The sequence below is a fragment of the Oryctolagus cuniculus genome, chromosome 15, assembly GCF_964237555.1.
Source record: "Oryctolagus cuniculus chromosome 15, mOryCun1.1, whole genome shotgun sequence".
In the NCBI taxonomy this organism is placed as follows: Eukaryota; Metazoa; Chordata; class Mammalia; order Lagomorpha; family Leporidae; genus Oryctolagus; species Oryctolagus cuniculus.
In genome coordinates, this window is record NC_091446.1 from 71,383,158 (window position 1) to 71,410,906 (window position 27,749).

General features: G+C 48.7%; 1 protein-coding gene across 3 annotated transcripts in view; it reads left to right on the forward strand.

Moving 5' to 3' along the window:
- Window positions 1-27,749, forward strand: part of SH2D4B (SH2 domain containing 4B) — a 114,082-nt gene that overhangs the window by 58,740 nt on the left and 27,593 nt on the right. For all 3 annotated transcript variants that reach the window (XM_051833051.2, XM_070057949.1, XM_070057948.1), the window contains 3 exons: window positions 5,053-5,200; window positions 16,454-16,670; window positions 25,909-26,033. In XM_051833051.2, the coding sequence (XP_051689011.1) occupies window positions 5,053-5,200; window positions 16,454-16,670; window positions 25,909-26,033 (490 nt within the window). The remainder of the gene's footprint in view (window positions 1-5,052; window positions 5,201-16,453; window positions 16,671-25,908; window positions 26,034-27,749) is intronic.

Below are 27,749 nucleotides of genomic sequence, written 5' to 3' on the forward strand. Positions count from 1 at the left end.
AGTTTCTACACTCTTAGTGCCATTAACAAAAGACTCCCAGGTTCTAGTGGACAAGCATTCAAACAGTAGCTATCATTGGAGGAAAGTCTTTAGTCTAAACCATTTCAGAAGCCACAAAAACCTTGGCATTTGTTAATAAAAAGGTTAAAAATTCATGGTTATTTTTCTTTTTTGTCCCTTATTGATCCACTAAAATAATATCAAAGGACAGAGAAAGTTACAAACCACAAGGACAGACAAAGGAGGAGGGGAGAGAAGAATAGATGAGCAAGTGTCCAGGAATATTTGGGCTGGAAGACACAATGAGGGGCTTTGCAAGTCACCTGTGGGGAGAGGATGAAGGCAGTGAACTGACTCCATATTCCTGCCAGGGCAGGGCTTGGAGGCACTGGGTTCTGCAAAGGGCAGGCCTGAGGATGTGGGCTTGGCTGCAAGTTTCTATGTGCAGTGGCTTTACCTACATGTCCCCATTTCCACCTTTTTCCAGTCTGCTAAATCTTTCCATCTGACCAGAAAGATGGGAAGGTGAAAGGGAAAAGTTCAGGGCTTGGAGTATCAGGAAGATGATCAACAGATGGGTGGGAACAGGTCTGATCACTGGACAGCTACCAGAATTGTCCTTAGGGTGTTTAGGGTTGGGATTTTCTTTTTAAAAGCAGGGTCTTTGTGTATACTTGAGCCATGTAAAATCAGCCTATAACCAGGACTCAGCCACTGGGCCCCAGGATTAGCCCCTTAAATATGAATCCTGGAGTTTCTTGAGGGCATCTGGTCAACTCTTTGCATGGGGGAGAGGGTCACAGGGCACCCTGGAAGGAAGAACAGGGACTAGTGCTTGTACAGTATCTGATCTGGGCTTGGGGGGCTTTATCTGGACCACACTCCTGCCCCATCAGGCCTCAGGGGCTAATTCTGGCAAGTTTTGGGAGGACTTGAGGAAATTTACAAAGAATGTGCTTCAAAGTTCGGTGGTATGAGTCTGAGAGTGGTTCTACCTGCAACTGGCTCCCCCTGGAGGTGAGGAAATGTTGGTGTTCCAACACCACCCAGAAAGGCTAGAGAAGACACCAAACACTGTCGCCTGCATGTGAGTGTCCCTCAGTGAAGTAGCTTATTCCTTACCCAACTGCCCTAGAGTGAAGCCCCCTTCTCAAGGAAGCTCCGGTCACACGCTGAGAGCCTTCTGCTCCCATAGTGACTTCTTCTCTAGGGAATAGCAGACATCGAAGGAAAGCCCCCACAGGAATGGCAAGCACACTTTAAAAAACCCACACAGAGAACTAGATCTGAAACAAAGGAGTGTGGGGAGAAATGTCCGAGCACCCTCCAAGCCATTGCATTCATGAGACAAGTACAAGATGCTATGAAAAAGGACAACCAAAGAAGAAAGAGGGCTGGAAAATCACAAACGTCAGAGCTGAAATCAAACAATTCCATACAAGATTGGGAAGACAAAGTCAGTGGAATCAACCAGGAAGTGGACCAGAAAAGATAAGAGAGAAATGACAAGACGCTTAGCAGATCAACTCAAGGAGAACAGCACTCAGCAAACAGGATTCTACAGAGAAAGAAAAAGGAGAGAAGAAGTCATCAAAGGATCCCACGGAAGGATGTATGCACTGAAAAGGCAGGAGGCTCCAGATGGAAAGAAGTGTCCTATACATGTATGAAAGAAAATCCACACCAATTTGCATTATTTTATTTTATTTTTTTTTTATCTTTTATTTAATGAATATAAATTTCCAAAGTACGACTCATGGGTTACAATGGCTTCCCCCCCCATACCGTCCCTCCCACCAACAACCCTCCCCTTTCCCACTCCCTCTCCCCTTCCATTCACATCAAGATTCATTTTCGATTATCTTAATATACAGAAGATCAGCTTAGTATACCTTAAGTAAGTATTTCAACAGTTTGCTCCCACACAGAAACATAAAGTGAAAAATAATAGATGATTTTTTTTAAATGATGATGAAATCAGATCAGACCTATTGTCATGTTTAATCCCAGTGAGAGTCAAGTTGGGAATTGAAAATTTCTTTCTTTCTTTTTTTTTTTTTTTTTTTTTTTTTTTTTACAGAAGATCAGTTTAGTATACATTAAGTAAAGATTTCAGTCGTTTGCACCCCCATAGAAACACAAAGTGAAATATACTGTTTGAGTACTCGTTATAGCATTAAGCCTCAGTGTACAGCACGTTAAGGACCGAGATCCTACATGAGGAGTAAGTGCACAGTGACTCCTGTTGTTGACTTTACCAATTGACACTCCTGTTTATGGCATCAGTAATCTCCCTATGCACCAGTTATGAGTTTCCAAGGCTATGGAAGCCCCTTGAGTTCTCCGACTCTTATCTTGTTTAGACACGGTCATAGTCAAAGTGGAGGTTCTCTCCTCCCTTCAGAGAAAGGCACCTCCCTCTTTGAAGACCTGTTCTTTCCACTGGGATCTCACTCACAGAGATCTTTTTGCCAGAGTGTCTTGGCTTTCCATGCCTGAAATACTCTCATGGGCTTTTCAGCCAGATCCGAGTGCCTTTAGGGCTGATTCTGAGGCCAGAGTCCAATTTGCATTATTTTAAATAGTTCAAAACATCAGTGATGAAGAGACTCTAAAAGATTCCAGAGAGAAAAATTAGTGCCTTACACAGAATGAGGATCAGGGCAGCTGAATTGGGTTCAAGAAGACCAGGAAATAAAGTCTTCAACATTCTGCAAGAAAATGACTTTTCATCAACTGCACACTGATCCGCAATAACAGTTATCTGGGAAGGTGTATATCAATATTTTCAGAGAGGTAAAGACTCAGAAAGGGTCTCTGTGGATCCTTACCTAAGAAGTGTTGCAACATAAATTGCTGCCACAGGAGAAATCAGCCAAGAAAGAGGTAGGAGCTGCAACTCAGCCAAGGCAGAGGGGCAGGTCCTGGGTGCGTGGATGAAGAGGGGACCTAGTAAGCAGCCAGTGCAGCCTGGAGAAGAAAGGACATGGCATCAGGGGCAGTGGTGTCCCTTGGAAAAAGACAAACATCTGTTAGAAAAAGCACTTGGTGGGGCCAGCACTATGGCTCAGTGGGTTGAAGTCGCCGCCTGCAATGCCAGCATCCTCTGTGGGCACCGGTTTGTTTCCTGCCTGCTCCACTTCTGATCCAGTTCCCTGATAATGGCCTGGGAAAAGCAGTGGAGGATGGTCCAAGTGGAAGAAGCTCCTGGCTCCTGGCTTCGTCCTGGCCCAGTGCTGGCTGTGGGGCCATTTGGGGAATGAACCAGCAGATGGAGGAACTGTCTCTCTGTCTCTCCCTCTCTCTCTCTAACTCTGACTTTCAAATAAATAAATAAATCTTAAAAGAAAAGAAAAGCACTCAGTTAAACTTAGAAGATTTACTACTCTGAGAAAAGTTTGGGAAAATTTAATGTCCAATTTCAAGAAAAAACAATTACTAACCCAGAAAAAAACCCGACAAGGTATTTGAAAGAAAAGACTATGACACCACTCTGTTTTACTGAATTTAAGATGCCATCAGTTGTGAAAATCTGTTAGGAAGAAAAAACTGTTTTAAGTGGTAGGTTGTAAGACATACTCAAATTTCGGAGATGTTAAAAAATTTAAAAATGACCACGGGGCACAGTGGATTAGGCCACTGCTAGTGATGTCAGCATTCCATATCAGAGCGCCAGTTTGAGTACTGGCTGCTCTACTTCCAATCCTCCTTCCTGCTAAAGCATCTGGGAAGGTAGCAGACGATGGCCAAAATACTTGGTCCCCTGCCACCCATGTGGGAGACCAGGATGGAGTTCCAGGTTCCCGGCTTTGGCCAAGTCCAGGCTTGGCTCCCTGCCATTTGGGGAGTGCACCAGTGGAAAGAAGAGTCTCTCTCTGTTGCATTGCCTTACAAATAAATATCTAATAAGTAAAAATATAGATAAATAAATAAATAATAAATCTTTTTAAAAAGTACTACTTTTTGAGACTGGTGAAAATATCATCCTATTTGGCTTTGCAGTGAAGTGTATTTGCATTGGTTATTGATGTGAATTTAAAGTGAGGAAGAGGAGGGGGAAAGTGTGGGTGTTCACTTCTGAGGGAGATATACTCCGAAGTACCACGATTAAAGGTGGTATTTCATGTCCATATTTGATAAACCAAGAATTAGCAGCATTAGTCAGACGTGCATATGGTAGTTGGAATGGTGGCCTCTGGGTACTGGCTTGGGTGGGTTGGGTTGGTTTGGGGTGAAGTGGCTCAGAGGACTGATAGTTTCACATATGTGCTTTTGGCTCATTATGCACATTTACACATGATGCAAACAAAGAAGAAAATTCATACACAAACACACACACACCCACACACACACACACGACCTGCTTGGAGTTTAACAATGGGACAGAAATGGGGAATTTAGGGGGCTCAAACCTACTGTCTCTTGGAAAATTCTGTCATCGCTGGGCTTCTATGGGGGATTGGTTCCAGGACACACCCCTCACCCTGTGGGTACCACAAGTTCATGGATGCTCAAGTCCCTTATATAAAATGACATAGTATTTGCATGTAACTTGGTTACATCATCCTGTGTACCTTAAGCCATCCTACATTACTTATAATACCTAGTACAATGAAAATGCCCTGTAATTTCCATTATTTTCTATCTGTGGCTGGTTGAATCTGCAGACTGGAACCCACAGTCACAGGGGGCTGCTTGTGTCTTGTCCAGACTGAGGGTAAAGACAAGACCACATCCTGCTTCGTGGCCTCCAGGAAGACTAGGTGCGCTCCCTGTACCTATACTCTCTCTTTCTCAAGCATAGCTCAGGAAGCTTTAATATCTGTAACTCATTCCACACATGTCAACCCATTTGATCCCTACCCAGGCTTTTTTTTTTTTTTTTTTTTTTTTTTTTTTTTTTTTTTTTTTAAAGGAGCAACCGTTGCCATTTCACATGTGTAGTGACTGAGACCCGACAGCCCAGCCCTATCCTGCTGCAGAATCAGAGGCACGTCCACTCTGTGGTGTGTTAGGGTCACCTAACGGGATTCTGTCTCCATGGTATTTTAGAGGAAGGAGGAAGAGGAGAGGAAGCGAGGAGAAGAGCAGATTCGCCTCCAGGAAGAGCAGAGGGCGAAGGAGCTCTACTGGACCCTGAAGCAGGCCCAGCTGCATTGCCACCCCAGCGAGAAGGAGGAGCGCGAGTGGGAAGAGCAGTGTGAGTACGGCTTGCTTCCCAGTGTCCCTGCGCACCTACACTCAGCGTCATTCGGGTCACTCACCCTGCAAGCCTTGCCCCCAGGCTCACCATGTGCAAGGTCCTGGGCCGGGAGAGTAGGGGTTCCACCCTCTCGGGGCTTACATGCCCGCTGGGGAGATAGCTGATATTTAACAAAATGTTGCACTTACTGAGAGTCGCCAATGACTTCCTGCTCTGTGCTAAGCCCTGGGGATCCAGAGATGAGAAACCATGGCCCTTATTTTAGAGGAACTCAGCAAACGGAGCAGAAAACAGACACACAGAAGAAGGGCTTTGTTGGGGTGGGGTGGGGGAAGCAGCACACACTGTGGGCTGTCCCAGGGGGCTTCCAGGGGAGGCGTTGAGACACAGGTCTGAATAGAGGCTGCTGTGCACAAGTTGTCACAACCCAGTAGTGGTTTTTCTGAACTATAAGGAAGAGAGAGAGAGAATTCCTCTGGACAAGGGAGAGCATTTGGAAAAGCTTTTGGTTTGTGACAAATGGGTCGGTGAAGAAGGTGGAGAAGGGTGCCATAGCAGAGGGAACAGCACTGAACGAAGCACGGCCACCGTGGGCATGGGTCGCGCACACGTCACAGCGTGGCCACAGCCTGGGGATCATGCTGGGCGATGATGAAAAGGGAGGCCAGAAAGACAAGATGTGCAAATGCTAAAGAACAGTTCACTCATTTCAGTTCAGAATGGAGGAAGAGGCAGGGGAAACAGCAGGCAGGGCAGAGGTTTATATTGGACGAGATCAGGCACGTTCAGGGTGGTTTGGCTGTAGACAGGTTTATATAGGAAAAGAGTGAATTGTTGCCAAGTGAAGTCACGTGTGGCTATTGCAGTGTGGGGGAAGGGGCACTGGACTGGGAGGCCTGTCCTAGCACTGCAGCTTGTGAGTGTTACCTTGTGTGAGTTCTTGCTCAGTGTCTTCATTGGTAAAATGGGATTAGTCATGCTGACCTGAGCCTGGTTGGGAGAGAGAAATGGAAGCCAAAGTGCTCTCTGAGTTGTCCAGGTCTGTGCTCCTGGGGCCAGTTCCATTAGGGACAGAGAATGGGAGAGCACCTTGCCCAGGAGCCTCCTGGTTGCTAATTAATGTCCTGTGTGGCAACTGAGGATGGAAAAAAAAAACTCTCTGAAAAATAGACAATAGATGTGATAACTCAGGCTCCCTGATTTGAGGTCTGCATTTTGTACTTAAAAATGATGAGCTACACTCTGGAGCCGGTCATTCACATCCAACAAAGGCATTCTGCCCTCAGTTAATTTAATATGAAAGATATAGGGGGCCATTCATCTAGCGAGGAGCAGAAGTTTCTGATAAAACCCCCAAATTAAATTCTCCAAGTTAGAAAAAAAGGAACTATCCCTTTTCCCATCACTTCAATACAGAGTTAGCTGCTTAGTGGAATCCGCAGAGCTCTGGCTTCTGAGAAGCTCTGACTATTTTGAGAACAGAAACGTATCTAGTAATTTTCCACCTGTGAACCTGTCAGCATGCCCTGAGATTCCGATGTGAGGCAACGTGTCTTCACAGAGGATATTATTTATGAAACTTGGACATCTATTGTTGCTGTAGTTCTTTGGTCAGAAACGCAAGCAGGGTCTTTGAGCTGTTAGCAGGACTTGTGTTCACCCCTGGATCCTTGAATCGTGTGATTTGGCTGTGGCCCCTGACCAACCATCTGCAGGCAGTTATCTCACTCCCAGCCAGGCTGTGACAAGGCTGCATGAGAAATGTGTGCCCAGGCCCAGGGCGGGGTCTAGTAATCTCGGTTATGTTTCCATCACTCTTAGAAAGGCACGTGTTCTGGAGTCTGAGTTGAAATCAGCGGTTATTATTTTTAGAAAAGGTTTATTTATTTATTTGAAAGAGTTAGAGAGGGAGAGGCAGAAAGAGAGAGATCTTTCATCTACTGGTTCACTCCGCAAATGGCCTCAATGGCTCTCGCGGGGCCAGGCTTAAGCCAAGAGCCTCGAACTCCATCCTGGTCTCCCATGTGGGTGGCAAAGGCCCAAACTCTTGGGGGCATCTTCTGCCACTTTCTCAGGCACATTAACAGGGAGCTGGACTGGAAGTAGAGGAGCCGGGACTCCAACCAGCACTCATGTGCGATGCCAGTGGTGCAGGTAGCAGCTTAACCCGCTGTGCTACAAAGCTGGCTCCTGAGTATCAGTGATTCTGAAGTGCTCTTGGGGCAGGCATTGTGATGCAGTAGGTTAAGACATCCCCTGGGATGCCCACAATTCCGTATCAGAGTGCAGGTTCAAGTCCCAGCGTTTCTGCTTCTGATCCAGCCTCCTGTTAATGCACATCCTAGGGGCAGCAGATTATAGTTCACGTACTTAGGCTCCTGCTACCCACATGGGAGAATTAGATGGAGTCCAGGGTCCTTCCTGGCTTCAGCCTGGCCTAGCCCTTGCTGTTGTGGGCATTAAGATCGCTCTTCCTCTCTCTCTGCTTTTCAAATAGATGAAAATAAATAAAAATAAGCATTAAAAATACGGTGCAGACTTGGGACAGGCTGAACCTGAAAGGGTTTGTGGTGATGCTGTGTGGCCTGAAAGTGAGGTGAGGCAGAGCAGGATTTGGGGCTGGAAGGAAAACCAAAGGATGACATGATACACTGACGGTTGGGAGATTGTATGGTTTCTCTTGGACACAGTGACAGGTACTTGTAGACTTATGGTGGGGGACATCCTGATAAGCATATCAGAAGTTGAAAATGCATTGAAGACACCTAGCCTTCCCTGCGTCACAGTGAGCAGCACAGCACACTGCAGAGCGTGCAGGAGGGGATAGCCCAGGGCCAAGGGAACCACGCGGAGCAGGTACTCCTGGGCCTCTCCTCCTGGACTCCCATGGTCACCTCCACCTCAAATGCCCCAAACTCAATCCTCCTTTTCCCCCCTATCTGCTTCATTGCTTGCTGTCAAAGGCAGGAATTTTGCTGTTATTCCAGTGCCTCCCTCTTGTTTGCTACCAATTCAGAAAGTTAGCAAGTTGCAAGGATTCTACCTCCTATTAAAATTTTTATTTATTTTCATGTTATTTAAAAGATGGTGGGTTAGAGAGTCTCCCATTTGCTGATTCACTCTTTAAATGCTCACGATACTCAGCGGTGGGTCAGTCCCTAAGCCAGGATTCCAGAAGCCGATCTGTCTCCCACGTGAGTGGCAGGGACCCAACTACTTGAGCCATCACCTTCTGCCTCCCAGGGTGCATTAGTAGGAAGTTGGATGGGAAGCAGAGGAGATAGGACTTGAACCAGGCACTCCAATATGGAGTGTGGGCATCTCCAGCAGATGCCTGCACCCCAACCTCCTTAACTTGCTCTGAGTGTGCACCCCTTTTTCCTTTTTCTCTTTCTGACTGTCTCTTAACTTAGGTCCCCTTTGCTCTTTGCCTGAATTTCTGTTTTCGAAGTTGTCGTTCTTGCTGCCATCATCCCCAACCTTGTACAGTAATCTGTCTCTTAAAAGTGCAAATACGGGGCTGGTGCCCGTGGCACACTAGGTTGATCCTCCACCTGTGGCGCTGGCGTCCCATATGGGCGCCGGTTCTAGTCCTGGTTGCTCCTCTTCTAGTCCAGCTCTCTGCTATGGCCTGGGATAGCAGTAGAAGATGGCCCAAGTGCTTGGGCCCCTGCACCCACATGGTAGACCAGGAAGAGGCACCTGGCCCTGGCTTCGGATCGGTGCAGTTATGGCTTTTGTGGCCATTTGGAGAGTGAATCAACGGAAGGAAGACCTTTCTCTCTGTCTCTCCCTCTCACTGTCTGTAACTCTACCTGTAAATAAATAAAAATCCTTGTAAAAAAGTGCAAATATGAGGGGACTTCATAGGGTTTGTGGACACATGGAATTAAAAGACAAGTTTGTTTTGGTGCAAAAATTTTTAAAGTCCGTGCATAGTTTTTAGGGTTGTACTGGTATGCATTTCCATGAACTTTCTGAAGACCCCTTGTAGCATCCTGCTCCCATTTAAGACCTTCCAGTAGCTTTCAGTGGCCTTTTGGTAAGGCATTAGAACACATGGGACAGTATTTGTTGGTCTCCTAAGTGACCTTTTCTGCTTCTTCAGCCCTGCCTCTCAGTCCCTTCTACCAGTCACACTGAAGTGGGGTGAGAGGGGAGAGAGAGAGAGAGAGAGAGAGAGAGAGAGAGAGAGAGAGCTCCTATCTGTGTGCTGGTTTGTTCCCCAAATGCCCACAACAGCCAGGGCTGGACCAGCTTGAAGCTGGGAGCTGATAACTCAATCCAAGTCTCCCACGTGGGTAACGGGACCCAACCCCTTGAGCCCTCACCTGCTACCTCCCAGGGTGTGCGTTAGCAGCAAGCTGGAATCAGGAGTGGAGCCTGACCGCCAGCCCAGACACTCCATACCGAATTCATCTGTCTTCACTGCCAGGCCAGTTACCCACCCCTGATGTTTTGATTGTCTCTGAATTCAGCCTTTCTTCTCTTTTCGTCTGTCTCAGTAGTGCTTACAGAACCCTAGGAGGCAAGACGCGTTCTCCCTGCAGCAGAGGAGACCGTGGGACCCCCCTCAGAAGCAGGAAAGGCCTCTTGGGCTCATTCTGTTCTTTGTGCAGTGAGGCTCCTGGATGGGCCCACGAGAGTCCTGTTTGGGCTCAGCACCTGGGTGACGGTGGATCTGGCTGCAGGGGGAGGAAGCAGAGTGCCTGGGTCTGGGCCCTCACCTCTGCAGTAAGCACAGGAGACGGTTCTCTCCCTCCTAGCTCAGGGCCCAGCTGCTTGTGGTCGCTCTGAACATTTGTTTTAGCTGTTTTCACTGGGTTAGAGTTAAAAAAAAAAAAAAAACAACTTCCATGAGTTCTGGTAGAGTTTCTGTGGCAAATTCATGGGCTACAGTTCAGATCCACTCCTGGGCAAGAGTTCAGGAGAAGGAACCAAAGCATTCTTTTAGGATTTTGGTTTTTAAGCATAATTTAGTGGAAGCTGCTTGTCAACTGTTGGGAGCAGTTTCCCTGAGATTGACCAACAAGGGTGCCCCCTTCTGGGCTGGCCAAGGATTGCTGACAGTTAATTTTAGAGTGTGATACCAGGGCTTATGGAAATGAAAATACGAGCTAGCACTTAACAGGGTCCTCGATATGAACTTGGCATTGTTCTGAGCACTGTGTATTATTAGCTGTTCTAATCATCATAACAACATTTTCAGGTAGGGACTGATTTTTTAATTAATGATTTATTTATTTATTTGAAAGGCAGAGTTGAGAGAGAGACACACACACACACACACACACAGAGACAGAGAGAGAGAGAGAGACAGACAGAGGTTTTCTATCTGCTGGTTCACTCCTCAAATGGCCATAATGGCCAGGGCTGGGCCAGGCTGAAGCCAGGAGCCTGGAATTCTGTCCAGGTCTCCTACATGGTTGGCAGGGGCCCAAGTACCTGGGCCATCTTCTGCTGCTTTCCTGGGCTCATTAGCAGGGAGCTGGATCAGAAGTGAAGCAGCTGGGACTCAAACTGGCACTCATATGGGATATGGGCATTCAGGTGGTGGCTTAACCTGCTGTGCCACAACACTGGCCTTGGGTCTATTCTTATCTCCATTTTACTTTGAGGAAACCGAGACCCAGGGTGGTTAAGTATCTTGCCCAGCATCACATGATGTTGAATGGGGCTGGGCTCTGAGCAAGGGCTGCCTGGCTCCAGACTTGGGCTTTGGAAGCCTGGGAGAGTCAGAGTGAGATGCCTGATCAAAGAATATGTTACTGGGCTGGGTGTTGTGACACAAGAAGTCGTCTGCTGCTTGGGGCTCCCGCATTACATATTGGAGCACTGGTTCTAGTCCCCACTGCTCTGCTTCTGGTCCCCACTGCTCTGCTTCTGATCTGGCTCCTTGCTAGTGCTCCTGAGAAGGCAACAAAAGATGGCCCAAATACTTGGGCTTCTGCCACCCACGTGGGAGGCCAGGATGGAGCTCCCGGCTCCTGGCTTTAGTGTGGCCCAGCCAGCCCTGGCTGTTGTGGCCATCTGGGACGTGAGCCAGCAGAAGAAAGAACTTTCTGTCTTTTTCTCTCCGTCACTCTTTCAAATAAATCAATCTTTTTGAAAAAAAGTTGTTGGGGCCAGTATTGTGGCACAGCAAGTTAAGCTGCTGCCTGCGATACCAGTATCCAATATGGGGTACTCTATTTCTGATTTAACTCCCTGAAAAACGTGCCTGGGAAAGCAGTGGACAATGGCGCAAGTCCTTAGGCCCCTATACCCATGTAGGAGGCCTGGATGAAGCTCCTGGTTCCTGGCTCCAGTCTTGGCTATTGCGGCCATTTGGGGAGTGAATCAGTGGATAGAAGATCTCTCTCTCTTTCTTTCTTTCTTTCTTTCTTTCTTTCTTTCTTTCTTTCTTTCTTTCTTTCTTTCTTTCTTTCTTTCTCTCTTTCTTTCTCTCTTTCTTTCTCTCTTTCTTTCTCTCTTTCTTTCTCTCTTTCTTTCTCTCTTTCTCTCTCTCTCTCTTTCTCTCTTTCTCTCTCTCTCTTTCTCTCTCTCTTTCTTTCTCTCTCTGTAACTCTGGCTTTCAAACAAAATAAATAATTTTTTTAAAAAGTCATTGCTTTTCTAAAGCACTTCATAGTTTTGAGCATTTTCCTGCCTTATTTAATCTTCATAAGAGCTCGGAATGCAGGCATTCGCATCATACTCATTACGACACAGGTGGAAACCCAGGCCCAGAGGCACTCAGGACGCTGTTAAGGAAAGCTGTTATGGAGCTTCCCCTTGACCCTGCGTCCGTGTGCTTCCGTATTTGTCTCTTTCCCATCATTCAGCCTGGGAGGCAGGGCCGACTTTCCAAGACGGGGATGGAGAACCTGCTTTTGCCTGAAGCCCTGGTAGCTTCCTCTCTGAGTGCCCGCAGCTCCACCTCCTGTGTTTCTGAGCGGGCTGAGGGCTGGTGTGAGCAGGTGCGCACAGCTGCACAGAGGCAATCTGCAGCGTTCTGGGTGCGTGGTGGAGCCCAAGCGGAGGGTGCTGGGCTGGGAAAGCAAGGGGAGTGGGCGGGGCACTGCCAGGCTAAGGGATTTACCCTTTATCCTGTGTGCAGTGGGGGCCTTGCAAGGCGTTTGAGGAAGAGAGTGGCAAGATGAGAGCTGGGCTTTAGGAGAGTGGGTGGGTTTAGTGTCAGTGCTGGGCCTCACCTACCTGAATGCCACAAACCTGCCTTCCCTGCCTTCCCATTCTGGGTGTAACTGCCTCCTGCAACTTGCCTGTCTGTCACTGAAGGCCATTGTCTTTCAGACCCTGTAAACTCCCTGTAGCACACAAGCTGGCTTTTTTTCCCCAAGATTTATTTTATTTATTTGAAAAGCAAAGTTAACAGAAAGAAAGGAAGAGAGAGATGTCTTCTATCTGCTGGTTCACTCCCCAAATGGCTGTAACAGCTGGGGCTGGGCCGGGCCGAAGCCAGGAGCCAGAAGGCTCTTCTGGGTCTCCTGTGTGGGTGCAGGGGCCCAGGGACTTGGGCAATTTTCCTCTGCTTTCCCAAGCGCCTTAGTAGGGAGCTGGATGGGAAGTGGAGCAGCCAGGACTCGAACTGGCACCCACATTGGGATGCCAGTGCTGCAGGGGCATCCTTACCTGCTGTACCACAACACTGGCCCTGAGCACAAGCTTCTAATTGGCAATCCAGTGACTGCAAAGCTTATCTCATAGGTGCTGAATGGAGTTGAGCCTCTTACAGTGCCAGGCAGGTGTTGTGGCATTCTTAGTGTCTGAAATCTACAGCTGAGCCAACTGATCACCCAAACCTTTTTTTTTTCCCCCCTGGATTGGCCTCCTCGTCCTTCTTTTTATGGAAAACTATTGATCTCCCCAGACTGGATCTTCTCTGTCTTATGATGGCTCCCAGCTCCCTAGCAGAGTGTGAGTGCTGCTGCCTCTAAAACTGAAAACACCTTATTTTTTTATTTTTATTTTTTGAAAGTCAGAGTTACACAGAGAGAGAAGGAGAGGCAGAGAGAGAGACAGAGAGAGAGAGAGAGAGAGGTCTTCCATCTGCTGGTTCACTCTCCAAATGACCACAACTGCTGGAGCTGTGCAATCCGAAGCCAGAAGCCAGGAGCTTCTTCCGGGCTTCCCATGTGGGTGCAGGGGTCCAAGGACTTGGGCCATCTTCTACTTCTATCCCAGGCCATAGCAGAGAGCTGGATTGGAAGTGGAGCAGCTGGTGTTAGAACCTGCATCCATATGGGATGCTGGCGCTTCAGCCCAGGGTGTAAACCCACTGTACCATGGTGCCGGCCCCCTTATTTTTTTTAACAATTAAAAATGTATATATTGGGGTCTGGTGTTGTGGCATAGCAGGTAAAGCCGCTACCTGCAGTACATCCCATACGGGTGCCATTTCAAGTCCTGGCTGCTCCATTTCCAATCCAGCTCTCTGCTATGGCCTGGGAAAGCAGTAGATGATGGCCTAAGTCCTTGGACCCCTGCACCCTCCATGAGAGACCTGGAGGAAGCTCCTGGCTCCTGGCTTCGAATCGGTACAACTCCGGCCATTGAGGCCATCTGGGGAGTGAACTAGCAGATGGAAGACCTCTCACTCTCTGTAACCTGTAACTCTGTCTTTCAAATAAATAAATAAATCTTTAAAAAGTATTTATTTATTATTTGAGAGGCAAATATTTACAGATACATGTGGAGAGAGCTCTCCCAACAGCTGGTTCTCTCCTTAAATGCTGGTAATGGCTGGGGCTGAGTCAGGCTGAAGCCAGGAGCCAGGAACTCAAACTAGGTCTTCCAGGTGTATGGCAGGAACCCAACTACTTGAGCCAGCACCTGCTGCTTCCCAGGGTGTGCAATAACAGGAAACTGGAATCGGAAGCAGAGCTGGGACTCAAATTCAGGTACTCTGATAGGAGACAGAGGGGTCCTCACCCGTGTCTTAACTACCAGACCAAAGGCCTGACACTGACAACACTTTATCAGCCTCCTTTTAAATGATCTTCCCTCCTTCTTCACCAGGTGGAGCTATGTTACAGGACTATGTCTCAGTATTTATTCCAGGTTCTTGTCCCTGCAGAGGAAGGAATTTGAAGCAGAGGCCTAAGTAGGGCACACAGGTGAGAACAGGATTTATTTTTTTATTTTATTTTATTTTTTTTTGACAGGCAGAGTGGACAGTGAGAGAGAGAGAGAGAGAGACAGAGAAAAAGGTCTTCCTTTGCCATTGGTTCACCCTCCAATGGCCGCTGCGGCCGGTGCACCGCGCTGATCCGAAGCCAGGAGCCAGGTGCTTTTCCTGGTCTCTCATGGGGTACAGGGCCCAAGCACTTGGGCCATCCTCCACTGCACTCCCTGGCCACAGCAGAGAGCTGGCCTGGAAGAGGGGCAACCGGGACAGAATCCAGTGCCCCGATAGGGACTAGAACCCGGTGTGCCGGCGCTGCAAGGCAGAGGATTAGCCTATTGAGCCGTGGCGCCAGCCAGGTTTTATTTAAAAGTGAGAGAGTGGATGCACACTTAGTGTGGGCCACCCACACAGAGAGATCCCTGCCTTGAGTGGGCCAGAGAGTGGCCTACGAGGAGAGAGCATGGGGAGAGGCCAGAGGAGGACAGCAAGGGCAAGAAGCCAAAAAGCACGGAGAACTGCTCCCCCGTGTAGCAGCCCCCTTTACGGGGGAGGCAGTGGTGCCCTAATTGAGCGTACACCCGGGGTGGAGTTTGGGTGGGGTTTTGTGTGTATGAGTCTTTCTGGGAGTTTCTGGCATGTTTAGAAGAGCAAGGCCATCTTCGAGAGCTCTCTCTAAAAGGATTGGGTTTTACAGGCAGATACAGGCGTTGCAAGGTGCAGTCAGATTCCTACGAAGTAATTTGTGTTCACCAAAGACCTCGACTCTCTTTGGCAGGGCTTGTTCCTGCTCTTGCATTTTCCCAGTCCCAGGCTTCCCATAGAGAATTTGAAGCAGCAACACCCAGGTGTCTTTTCAGGGACACTCAAGTCGCAATGGACTTGGGAAGCAGAAAAACAGGACAGGCCACAGAGGAGGTGTCTCGGAGCCCTGTCACCTGTGGAGTGACTGAGTTTTTCCCACAACAATCCTCTTCCCTCCCCTCCAACATGCTCATTTGCCCTTGCTCAAGGTCACAGGAAGCCATAAAGGAAAGGTCACAAGAATGGGGACCCCAGTGTTCCCAGCAGCTTATTCTGTGATAGCAGAAAGTGTGCTTCCTGGCCCCGCGTGGCCGCTGATGCATGTGGGCAAGTAGCTGACCTGCCTGGAGCCTCCGTTTCCAGAGGAGGGACGTGAGGAGGTTGCATGCTCTGGGGTCAGATTCATGGGATTTAAATCAAGGGAAGCTACGAGGTGAGGCCGTGTGGTGGGAAGAAGCCGCTTGGGTTCTGGAGTCAGGGATGGTGGGGTTGCAACCCTGGGCCTGCTGCTTGGTTTCTGGAATCAGGCATAGCAGGGCTGCAACCCTGGGCCTGCTCCTCCTTAGCTCTTTGGCTTTGGGCAAGTGACTTTAATGTCCCAGGGCCTGGGCATCCTCACCTGTGGAGCAGGAATGGTGATGGGCTCTGGTGGGCAGCTGGGCAAAGTGTCTGTAATTAGATATTGTGAAGCACAGGGAGGAGAGCCCAGGGACTGCCTGGGGAGAGAAAGGGCACCGTCAGCATGAGTGGTCAGCATGGATGATCAGTGTGGTGGTCTGCATAGTGGTCTGCATGGTGGTCAGTGTGGTGGTCAGCATGGATGATCAGCATGGTGGCCAGCGTGGATATCAGCATGGGTGGTTAGCATGGTGGTCAGCGTGGGTAGCCGGTGGTCAGTGTGGGTGGTCAGTGGTGGTGTTTGGAGAAGCTGACTACCTTGACAGGTGCAGCTGAGCCTGGTGAATGAGCGAGACTTTGAGAAGCTGCTCTGAGGATGGCATTCCCAGGAAGAAGAACGTGTGGAGATGGAGATTTCCATCCAGAGGTTGCTGGGTCATTCTGGAATGCGACTACAGGAACAGCTAGACAATCTGAAACTGCTGAGAATGTCTAGCCCCACCAGAGATGGACGGGTTTGCCTTGGGATGCCATGAGGGCTGGGCCTGCCTGCCTGCCATCCTGGGCTCTGGGCCCCCATGTGGCCCATGTGAATCCTGGGTCTCTGGGTGAGTCTGGGGCTCCTGGACTGCCCCTAGTCCAGGTTGTGCAGTGCACAGTCTGGGTGGTGGGTCTGAGTGGTGGCGCTGTCTCTGCTTTTCCAGTGCGCAGGTCCAAGGCGGCAGATGAAGAGAGGAGCCGCCGAGCCCAGCGTGCCCGGGACGAGTACCGACGCCACTCGCTCCGTGCCATCCAGAAGGGCATGGTCGCTGGCCTCAGTTCCATGTTCCAGGAGCTAGGCCAGAGCCACGAGCAGGAAGCCAGACTCTACGACCACCTCCCGGGCCCGGGCCCGCCTCCGTCGCTTGCTACGCCTGTCCGGTGAGTCAGAGGCACCGTGCAGTGTGGCTGGAGCAAACAACAGTAGGATTCCAGTCTGGGCTGTGTCCCGGCTGTTTGGGGCTTGTCGTATCTCCCCTATGGGCCTCAGTGTCCCAGTCTGTATTAAGGGGTAGGAGGTAGATGGAGTGTAGTGGGTTCAGATGTCTCTCGTAGCTTGAGAGTTGTGAGAATAATCTTAACCATTTTGGGGTTGAGGCTTCCTCTGAGACTCTGAAGAAAGTTGTACGCCTCTTTTCCTCCAGATGTGCATGTGTAAATACCACCAGTGTTTGCCTTCAGTTTTACACACTTAAAGAGTCATGGAACCCCAGCTTAAGAACTTGTAATGGAAGAACTCAAACAGCTTAAATGTGGCCTGGTGACCTGCGGACCAGGGCTTGCAGCCTTTTGTAACCACGGTGGCACGGGGTCACCCCCAGCTCCAATGGCAGGGCTGCAGAACAGCACTGATTAAGGGCAGGAGGGCCCTCACACACATTTGTGCTCCCGAAGGGTTTGGTTGGCGAGTTGCTTGGGTGACGGCCCGTTATTGGCCACGCTGAAGGTTGAGGGGTCACTGGGAGCCACTCCACCTTCCACCTGTCCCCACCTCAGGCCAGCACTGAGGTCTGATTCCTCTCCTCTCCTGTCCTCCGTCCCTCTATTATCATTCAGTAACCACTGCCCTGAGCAAGGATCCAGAAATGGTGGATCATCCCTAACTACAGGTAACCTTTGGAAGAATCAGTTCACCCCTAGGTGATGGGGGACTGTCTGAGTTTGCTTGGATTGTGATTTTTTAAAAAAAAATTTATTTATTTATTTAAAAGAGTTACACACAGAGAGAAGGAGGGGCAGAGAGAGAGAGAGAGAGAGAGAGAGAGGTCTTCCATCTGCTGGTTTACTCTCCAGTTGGCCACAACAGCCAGAGCTGTGCCAATCCGAAGCCAGGAGCCAGGAGCTTCTTCCAGGTCTCCCAGGTGGGTGCAGGGGCCCAAGGACTTGGGCCATCTTCTACTGCTTTCCCAGGCCATAGCAAAAAGCTGGATTGGAAGTAGAGCAGCTGGGTCTTGAACCGGTGCCCATATGGGATTTCAGCACTGCAGAGGGCAGCTTTACCCGCTACACCACAGCGCCAGCCCCAGATTGTGATGTAAAAAAAAAATTATTTTGTTTATTTGAAAATTGGGGCCGACACTGTGGCACAGCGGGTTAAAGCCCTGGCCTGCAGCGTTGGCATCCCATATGGATGCTGGTTCTAGTCCCGGCTGCTCCTCTTCTGATCCAGCTCTTTGCTATGGTCTGGGATAGCAGTAGAAGATGGCCCAAGTCCTTGGGCTCCTGGACCCATGTGGGAGACCCAGAAGAAGCTCCTGGTTCCTGGCTTAGGATCGGTGCAGATCCGACCATTGTGGCCATCTGGGGAGTTAACCAGCGGATGGAAGACCTCTCTCTCTGTCTCTACCTCTCTCTGTAACTCTGTCTTTCAAATAAATAAAATAAATCTAAAAAACAAAAAAAGAATTACAGAGAGAGAGAGAGAGAGAGAGAGAGATCTTCCATGTTTCATCCGATGGTTCACTCCCTAAATGGCTTCAACTGCTGGGACAGCACTGCCCTGAGGCCAGGAGCCAGGAGCTTCATCCAGGTCTCCCATGTGGGTACAGGGGCCCAAGCACTTGGACCATCTTCCACTGCTTTCTCAGGTGCATTTGTAGGGAGCTGGATCAGAAGTGGAGCAGCTGGGACTTGAACCGGCACACATATAGGGTGCCTGGGTCACAGATGGCAGCTTTACTGGCTATGTCACAGTGCTGGCCCTATGGCTTGTGATTTGAGGGTATTCACAAACTTCTTCTCCCTCCTCTGCTGTCTAGGGAGAGCTGGCCCTGTCTTCATTTCTCACCTGCCTTTCTCCCACCTTCCTTCTAGTTAGGTATTATTCCCAAACCAGAAAGTTTGAAAAGATATAGGGGGCTGGCACTGTGGCACAGTGGGTAAAGGCACTGTCTGCAGTGCTGGTATCCTATATGGGCATTAGTTCAAGACCCAGCTGCTCTACTTCCAATCCAGCTCTCTGCTATGGCCTGGGAAAGCAGTGGAAGATGGCCCAAGTCCTTGGGCCCCTGCACCCATATGGAAGACACGGAAGAAGCTCCTGGCTCCTGGCTTCGGATTGGCACAGCTCTGGCTGTTGCAACCAACTGGGGAGTAAACCAGTAGATGGAAGACCCCCCTCCCCCCACCGCCTCTCCTTCTCTCTCTGTGTAACTCTGACTTTCAAATAAATAAATAAATCTTAAAAAAAATAGAATGGAAAGTGGTAGAAGACTCCAAACACTGGCTCAAGTGAACTTCATATATTCATGCAGTAATCTAGCCACATTCTCTTAAAAAAAAAAAAAAGGAAGCTATTGGATGGTAATTCAAGAAGTTTGAAACTCACGCATAGTTTTTAAAAGTAATATATGTTTTCTGTGAACTTTTTGAAGTTTCCTGGCACTGTGCTGAGAAAAATCCAGCTCCCTCCCTATTTTCCATCTGTCCAATACTCTTTGCCCACAAAGTGGTGATGCTCCCTGCTCCTCATGTGATCCCCCACCTTGTTTCTCTTTTCAACTGCTGATGTGACAAGTCTTATTCCCCCTTCTCATTTTTTATATGAAAGTTTGCATATTATACATGGGGTTGCATCTTGATTTTTTTCCCTCCATTTAGCTATTTTTTGAAAATCTTCCTAGCAACTCTTAGCTTATTTATTTTTTACTTTTTTTGTTGTTGTTTTTTTTTAACTTTTATTTAGTAAATATGATTTTCCAAAGTACAGTTTATGGATTACAATGGCTCCCCCCCCATAACTTCCCTCCCACTCGCGCCCCTCCCATCTCCCGCTCCCTCTCCCATTCCATTCACATCAAGATTCATCTTCAATCATCTTTATATACAGAAAATCGATTCAGTATATATTAAGTAGATTTCATCAGTTTGCACCCACACAGAAACACAAAGTGTAAAATACTGTTTCAGTGCTAGTTATAGCATTACTTCACATTGGACAACACATTAAGGACAGATCCCACATGAGGAGTAAGTACACAGTGACTCCTGTTGTTGACTTAACAATTTGACACTCTTATTTATGGCATCAGTAATCTCCCTAGGCTCTAGTCATGAGTTGCCAAGGCTATGGAAGCCTTTTGAGTTTGCCGACTTCGATCTTATTCAGACAGGGACATAGTCAAAGTGGAAGTTATCTCCTCCCTTCAGAGAAAGGTACCGCCTTCTTTGATGGCCCCATTCTTTCCACTGGGATCTCACTTGCAGAGATCTTTCATTTAGGTCTTTTTTTTTCCCCCCCAGAGTGTCTTGGCTTTCCATGCCTAAAATACTCTCATGGGCTCTTCAGCCAGATCTGAATGCCTTAAGGGCTGATTCTGAGGCCAGAGTACTGTTTTGGACATCTGCCATTCTATGAATCTGCTGTGTATCCTGCTTCCCATGTTGGATTGTTCTCTCCCTTTTTGATTCTATCAGTTAGTATTAGCAGACACTAGTCTTGTTTGTGTGGGGAGCAACTCGGACTAGACTAAGTTACTGGAATTAAGACTTATTCTATGCATCTGCTCTCCCACAATATGGCGCTGAGAAGGGAGAAACAGCTTCTACACAGCTGCCTCCAGTTCAACCATAAACTGTAGGACCTACTCCTGATTGGAGGAGAGCAGCGTACTCGGCGTGTGGGTAGCAGAGTTGGGATTGGTGGAAGAGGACTATAAAGGAGGAGAGAGACGGCATGCACCAGGAACATCTAAGGGGAACATCTATCTGAAGGAACACCTGTGCAGCCCCCGAGAGAGCCGGCCGGCGGTGTGCCGCTCCCCCGCGGAAGTGGGGAATGTGGCAGGGGGAACCGCCCTTCCATGGAGGTGGAAGGGACAGCAGCCAACCCGGGAAGAACCAGCAGCAAACCCGGGGAGGGCCGAGCAGACAAAAGAACAGCGCAGGGTCCTGTGTCGTTCCTCCACGAAGAGGGGGAGCGACATGTTTGTGTGATCCCTTTGACTCTTAGACCTATCAGTGTGATCAATTGTGAACTGAAATTGATCACTTGGACTAGTGAGATGGCATTGGTACATGCCACCTTGCTGGGATTGTATTGGAACCCCCTGGTATGTTTCTAACTCCACCATCTGGGGCAAGTCCAATTGAGCATGTCCCAAATTGTACATCTCCTCCCTCTCTTATTCCCACTCATATATATATATATATATAGACAGGCAGAGTGGACAGTGAGAGAGAGAGACAGAGAGAAAGGTCTTCCTTTTGCCGTTGGTTCACCCTCCAATGGCCACCGCAGCCAGTGCACTGCGGCTGGCGCACCGTGCTGATCCGAAGCCAGGAGCCAGGCACTTATCCTGGTCTCCCATGGGGTGCAGGGCCCAAGCACTTGGGCCATCCTCCACTGCACTCCCTGGCCACAGCAGAGGGCTGGCCTGGAAGAGGGGCAACCGGGACAGAATCCGGTGCCCCGACCAGGGCTAGAACCCAGTGTGCCGGCGCCGCAGGCGGAGGATTAGCCTATTGAGCTGCAGCACCAGCCCCCACTCTTATATTTAACAGGGATCACTGTACAGTTAAATTTAAACACCTAAGAATAATTGTGTGTTAATTACAGAGTTCAACCAATAGTACTAGAACAAAAAAAAATACTAAAAGGGATAAAGTATTAAATGGTACATCAACAGTCAGGACAAGGGCTGATAAAGTCACTGTTTCTCATAGTGTCCATTTCACTTCAACAGGTTTCCCCTTTGGTGCTCAGTTAGTTGTTGCCGATCAGGGAGAACATATGATATTTGATCCTTTGGGACTGGCTTAATTCACTCAGCATAATGTTTTTCAGATTCCTCCATTTTGTTACAAATGACCGGATTTCATTGTTTTTGACTGCTGTATAGTATTCTATAGAGTACATGTCCCATAATTTCTTTATCCAGTCTACTGTTGATGGGCACTTGGGTTGGTTCCAGGTCTTAGCTATTGTGAATTGAGCTGCAATAAACATTAATGTGCCAACAGCTTTTTTGTTTGCCAATCTATTTTTTACTTTTTTAAAGAGATTTTATTTATTTATTTGAGAAGTAGAGTTAGAGAGAGAGGAAGAGACAGAGAGAAAGGTCTTCCATCCACTGGTTCACTCCCCAAAAGGCAGTATGGAGCTGGGTAGATCCAAAGCCAGGAGCCAAGAGCTTCTTTCAGGTCTCCCATACAGGTGCAGGGGCCCAAGCACTTGGGCCATATTCTACTGCTTTCCTAGGCCATAAACAGAGAGCTGGATCAGAAGAGGAGCAGCTGGGACATGAACCGGTGCCTATATGGGATTCTGGCACCATAGGTGGGGGCTTGGCATACTATGCCACAGCTTGGGCCCCTATTTTTTTCCCTTCCTTCCTTCCTTCCTTCCTTCCTTCCTTCCTTCCTCCCTCCCTCCCTCCCTCCCTCCCTCTCCCTCTCTCTCTCTCTCTCTCTCTCTCTCTCTCTCTTTCTTTCTTTTCTTTTCTTTTCTTTTCTTTTCTTTCTTTCACAGCTGTATAGCTGCATGGATGTGCTGTAATTTGCATATTAAAAACTATTCATGGACAATGGTGCTGTCTCAACTCTTTGGTTATCACTAACAGTGTGCTTAATGCATAACCTTTGCTGTTTTATACACATAGCTATTATCTGCAAAAGAAATTCCCAAGAGTGGGATGACTGGGTCAGGGGCTGTGTACACTGAAAATACTGACAGTGGTCATCAGCTTGCCCCACCCCCGCATAATGTTGGTGCCAACTCATGGTCATCTCAGCCTTGCCAATAGTGTGAGAAATAACCTCTTCGGGCAAGTTTAAACCTGCATTTCTACTCATGAGAGAGACTAAGCGTGAGTGTATGTCTAAGGGCCATTGCTATTTCCTCATGAGTCTGCTCATCCTCTATCCATTTTTTTTTTGTGAGGTTGGTCTTGTCTTTATTGTTATCCAGGAACTCCTGAAGTACTAGGGCAGAGGATCCCTTTGTGATAAACAGTTTTTCTCAGGTTGTCATCTCTCTTTTGACTTTTGTGATGCGATTTTCTGGCATGCAGAAATTCTGGATTTTCCTTTTTATGACGTCAAATTTTCTCTTCTGTTTTCTGCGTTTTGGTGCATACTTACAAAAGCCTTCTCCTAGGGGCCACGCTGTGGCCCAGCAGGTTAATGCCCTGACCTGAAGCGCCGGCATCCCATATGGGCACCGGTTTGAGACCTGGCGGTTCCACTTCCGATCCAGCTCTCTGCTATGGCTTGGGAAAGCAGTGGAAGATGGCCCAAATCCTTGAGCCCCTGTACCCATGTGGGAGACCAGGAGCAAGTTCCTGGCTCCTGGCTTTGGATCAGTGCAACTCTGGCTGTTGCGGCTAATTGGGGAGTGAACCATCGGATGGAAGACCTCTCTCTCTGCCTCTCTCTCTGTGTAACTCTGACTTTCAAATAAATAAATAAATAAATAAATCTTTAAAAAAAAAGCCTTTTCCTCCTTCTGTGCTTTGAAAAAGAAATCTGTGATTTGTCCCTGGGGCCCGTGTGATGGAGCCTCATGGACCATGGTGCAGCCTGGCTCCAGGTTGGCTGTATGTAGGCAACAGGGGAGCAGTGGCTTCCACAGTGGGCCTCAGGCAGGCCCCAGCACAAAAAGAGTCACTCATCTGCTTCCCTCTTCTGGCCGTCCCATGGGACACGTCCCTGTGGCCTCACTGCTGTCAACGCTGTGGCACTGGCCATGTCTAGCAAACCCTTGTGTGTGGTGCAGCGTGAACACACACTGCTGATAGGAAGAGCTCCATGTGCCCCTCTCCTCTAGCATTTATATTCTGGGAAATCAAACTCCCTGCTCAGAAGTCCTCTGCTTAGGAGCAAATTCAAATTCACTGTTAGAAACAGAGGGACAAGAGGGAATGAGCTTTCCTGGCTGTTATTTATAACCTCCTTTTGCCTTTTAAAGAGACTGAGTCCTAGAAACATGAGGAATTTTCCCCTTGAGCACAGGGATTTTTTTGGGGGAATGCAAATGCAGAGGAAGAGGCTGGGTGGAGCAGGTGCTTCCTGGTGCTGGTTAGTAAAGAGGAAAGGCATCTGAGGATACTCAGAGGGGATGGGGGACCCCAGGGAGGACACAGTGGAGAGTAAGGCCTGTTGGAGGGTTACAGGGACAAAGCCAAGTCTAGAGAGGTAGTGAGGGGGAAGACAGGCCTTGGAAAACAAGCTTGGGGCTTTAACTTGTGCAATGTAACCTCACCTCTGTCTTTCTTCCTCCTCTTCCTTCTTTTCTTCCTTCTCTCCTTCTTTCAATTTTTTAAAAAGTTTTCAAAAGGCATAGTTAGAGAGAAGGGAGAGAGGTCTTCCATCTGCTGGTTTGCTCTGCACATGGCCACCACAGGTTGGGCTGGACCAGACCAAAGCCAGGAGCCAGGAGCTTCTTCTGGGTCTCCCACGTGGGTGGCAGGGACCTAAGGACTTGGGTCATTTTGTGCTGCTTTCTCAGGCACACTAGCAGGGAGCTGGATTTGAAGTGGAGCTGCCAACACAGGAACTGGCGCCTGTATGGGATGCTGGTGTTGCAGGAGGTGGCTTACCCAGCTGTGCTGCAACTCTGGTCCCTTGCCTTTCTTCTGAAATCTTCCTTCCCTGAACTCCACAGCATTCACTACTGTTTGTGTGCATGTGTGCACACATCTATGTGTAATCAGATTCATCATAGGACAAGTGAAAATATGCAAGGAGCTTCCTTCAGGGGCTTGCTGGGCAGGGCTCAGCTCAGTATGCAAGTGCTGACCTGGAGACAGCGTGAGGGGACAGCTGGCATTTGTTTTATTAAAAAGACAATGATGACAGAGGTGAATTCAGGATGCCAGTACGAGGAGGTGGTGGCAATGACAAAATAAGCATTTATGAGGTTTCTGTCATTCAGTTGGAGGTAGCAAAGAGGTTCTGATTGTTCAAGGTAGGTCATGGCTGTGGCTGTTCAGAGGTTGTATTTCCACACCATATATTGCTGCAGTGTGGATTCATTCAACAAATGGTAGTTGAATGTTTGTAATGTGTCATATGCTGTCAGACTCTTTGAGTGTAACCCAAATATAGCGGGGGTCTTATGTGGCCCAGTCTCTGTTGGAATTCATGAACCATAGCTCAGACACAAAGCAATAAGAATCTTGGTGCATATGAAAAAACTTCAAAAAAAATCAAAAGTGCATCAAGTTAAGCCACTGCCTATGACACTGGCATTCCATATGAGCATCGGTTTGAGTCCCAACTGCTCCACTTCTGATCCAGCTCCTCGCCAATACACCAAGAAAGCAGCAGAAGATGGCCCAAGTGCTGGGTCCCTCCATATGGGAGACCTGGATGGAGTTCCATACTTCTGGCTTCAGCCTGGCCCAGCCCCAACCATTGCAGCCATTTGGGGAGTGAACGAGTGGATGGACAATCTAACTCTCTTTGTCAATCTGTCTCTCAAATAAATAATCTTTAAAAACAAATAAAAAGCTATTTCTTAAGAAAAATGTGTACAGTTCATCTCCTAGATTCTTCACGTGTTCTCACTCATCTCTGGGTCTCCAACCCAGGGTTCCTCGTCCACTGTCAGCTGATGTACAGTTTAGTTCCCTCCCTTCTCCGACTCCCATGTCCTGTCTTTTTTCATGTCCTGAGTGGGGGATTGCAGTCATTTCCAAGGCAGATTGGGGTTCTCTGCTTTCTCCCTGTCTGTTCCCAGTCCTGACTCTGCCTCACAAAAGCCTGGGAGCTGGCAGAGGCAGGAGAAGCGGAGATGGGCGAGGGTAGGGACACTCATGTTGATAACTTGTTCCTGTTCCATCAGGATCCGTCTTCACTGAGGCTGATATTTATGTCCTGGCTATTTGCAAAGAAAAAAAAAGTCTTTTCTTTCCCTCAGTCATCTGTTCCTAGCCTCTTTTCCCTCCCACCTGTGTGGCTTTTTTGGAAGTAAGTGGTAACAGTTTTCTTTTGGGAAAAATAATAACAGCTGGTCCATTATAATCTGCAAAGTGCCTTCAAGTACCTCATTGAATCCTCTCCATGGACCTGAATGTGGACTTCATGCTTATTCAATTCTCTCAATGGCCCTCCCTGTCTCCCTTTCTCTCCTCTCCCTTCCTGACTCCCCCACACTACTCCCTACCTCCCTCCTTGGCAGGACTTGGGAGCGTCCACTGCGTCCTGTCTCCACGGAGATCATCGTCCGCTGGTTTAAGGAAGAGCAGCTGCCTCGCCGCGCTGGCTTCGAGAGAAACACCAAATGCATCGCCCCCTGGTTTCATGGTAGGAGCACTTTCCAGGCCCTGGGCAGGTGATGGCCATGCCTCTGCCAGTCTCTGGGGTTGGGGGAGGGTCTAAAAGGCTGTGATAATCAGAGGTAGAGACTTTAGACCCCACACTCTGTCCTGGCGCAGGAGCTGGGTGACAGGAGGCCCCAGGGATGAGGAGTGAGACCTTGCTCTTTGTTCTGGGAAGGGATGAGAGGCAGGCATCCTGCCCACTGTTCCCGCCACACGCCTCCTTGGCTGCCGCGGGCCCCCGTCTTTGTTCATTTTCTGTTACTATAACAAAATACCTTAGACCAGGACATTTATAAGAAACAGAAGTTTGTTTTGCTCATGGTTCTGGAGGCTGAGAATTCCAAGAGCACGGCGTGCGTCTCTGTCCTGTGCCTGGCGAGGGCCTCTCGCTGCATCCTAACATGGCAGAGGGTAGCACATGGTGAGACAGAGCAAATTACTAGTGTGGGTCTCCCTTCTTCTTCCTGGAAAGCCACAAATGCCACCCTGCAGGGTCTTCCCTCATGACCTCATCTCATAGTAATTACTTCCCAAGCCTACAGCTCCAAGCTCATGACTTGGGAGATGAAGCTTCTCACCCGTAAAAGTCACAGCAGCTCCTCCAAGGCATCAAGGCCTCATCTCTGTGCTCACAGGACAATGAGTTCTCATTGGGCTAGAAGCTCCTGGTGGGCTGGACCCATGTTTTGGTGTCTGACCCTGCATCCCCAGATCCTGGCTGCACCCTGGCCCACTGCAGGCTCCGAGCAAGTGCTTGTTGGTTGAATGAAGAGATCAGAGGCATCTAAAGAGAACATCAGAGCTGACAGCCTCCTTGGAAGTCTTCATTTCACACATGATAGAACTGCAGCTCAAAGAGAGGAGGAGGTTTATAAGGTCACCAAGAGACTTCACAAAGTCAAGTTCAAGAATCTCTTAAAACCCAGACCCCAGTCAAGTGATATGAACACACAAACTTCCAAACAGGGAAATGGGACTGTGACTTCAGCAGAGACTTGAGGCAGGGATATAGGAGTGGCTGCTGGCCACCCGGTCCCCTCTGGGTAGTTAGCTATTGCTGTAGAACAATGCACCCCAAAATGCATTCCACTAAGGCAAATAAGCACTTTGTGTTTTTTCATGAGTTTTGAAATCAGCTGGGCAATTCTTCTAGTCAGGGTCAGGCTCAGATGATCTTGGCTGAGCTTGGTCATGTGTGTCTGGGCAGCTGGAGGTCAATTGAGGACTGGCTGATCCAGGATGGTCTCTGCTGAGACATTTTCCTTCTGCTACACATCCTGCAGCAGCCGGACCCAGACTGTCCGGTTTCACTGGATAAACTCCATCCTGGCGTTGCTCTCTGAGCCTTTCCCCTTCACCAGCAGGGAGCTCAGGTTTGTCTGGGACCCTGTGGCTGCAACAGTTCTCTCCTGGCACAGTTAGCATCATCTGACCCTTACCCGCCTCTGTTTCCCTCTTGCCAGTCTCCTGGAGCTTGCTCAGCCTCTGTCTTCATCTATGTTTCTCCTAGTGGTGTGCACTGCCAACCTCCTGCCTGGCCAGCTTCCACGTGTTCTCAGTTCCATCCAGATAACAGATGAGTGCACTAGAGACCTGGACCCTAAGAATCAATACACAGCTGGAAGAGAGAATCCTTCCTGGGCAAGCTCTGGGCATGGCTCTGACTATAGGAAAGGCTGCAGGAGTCTTAGAATAGATC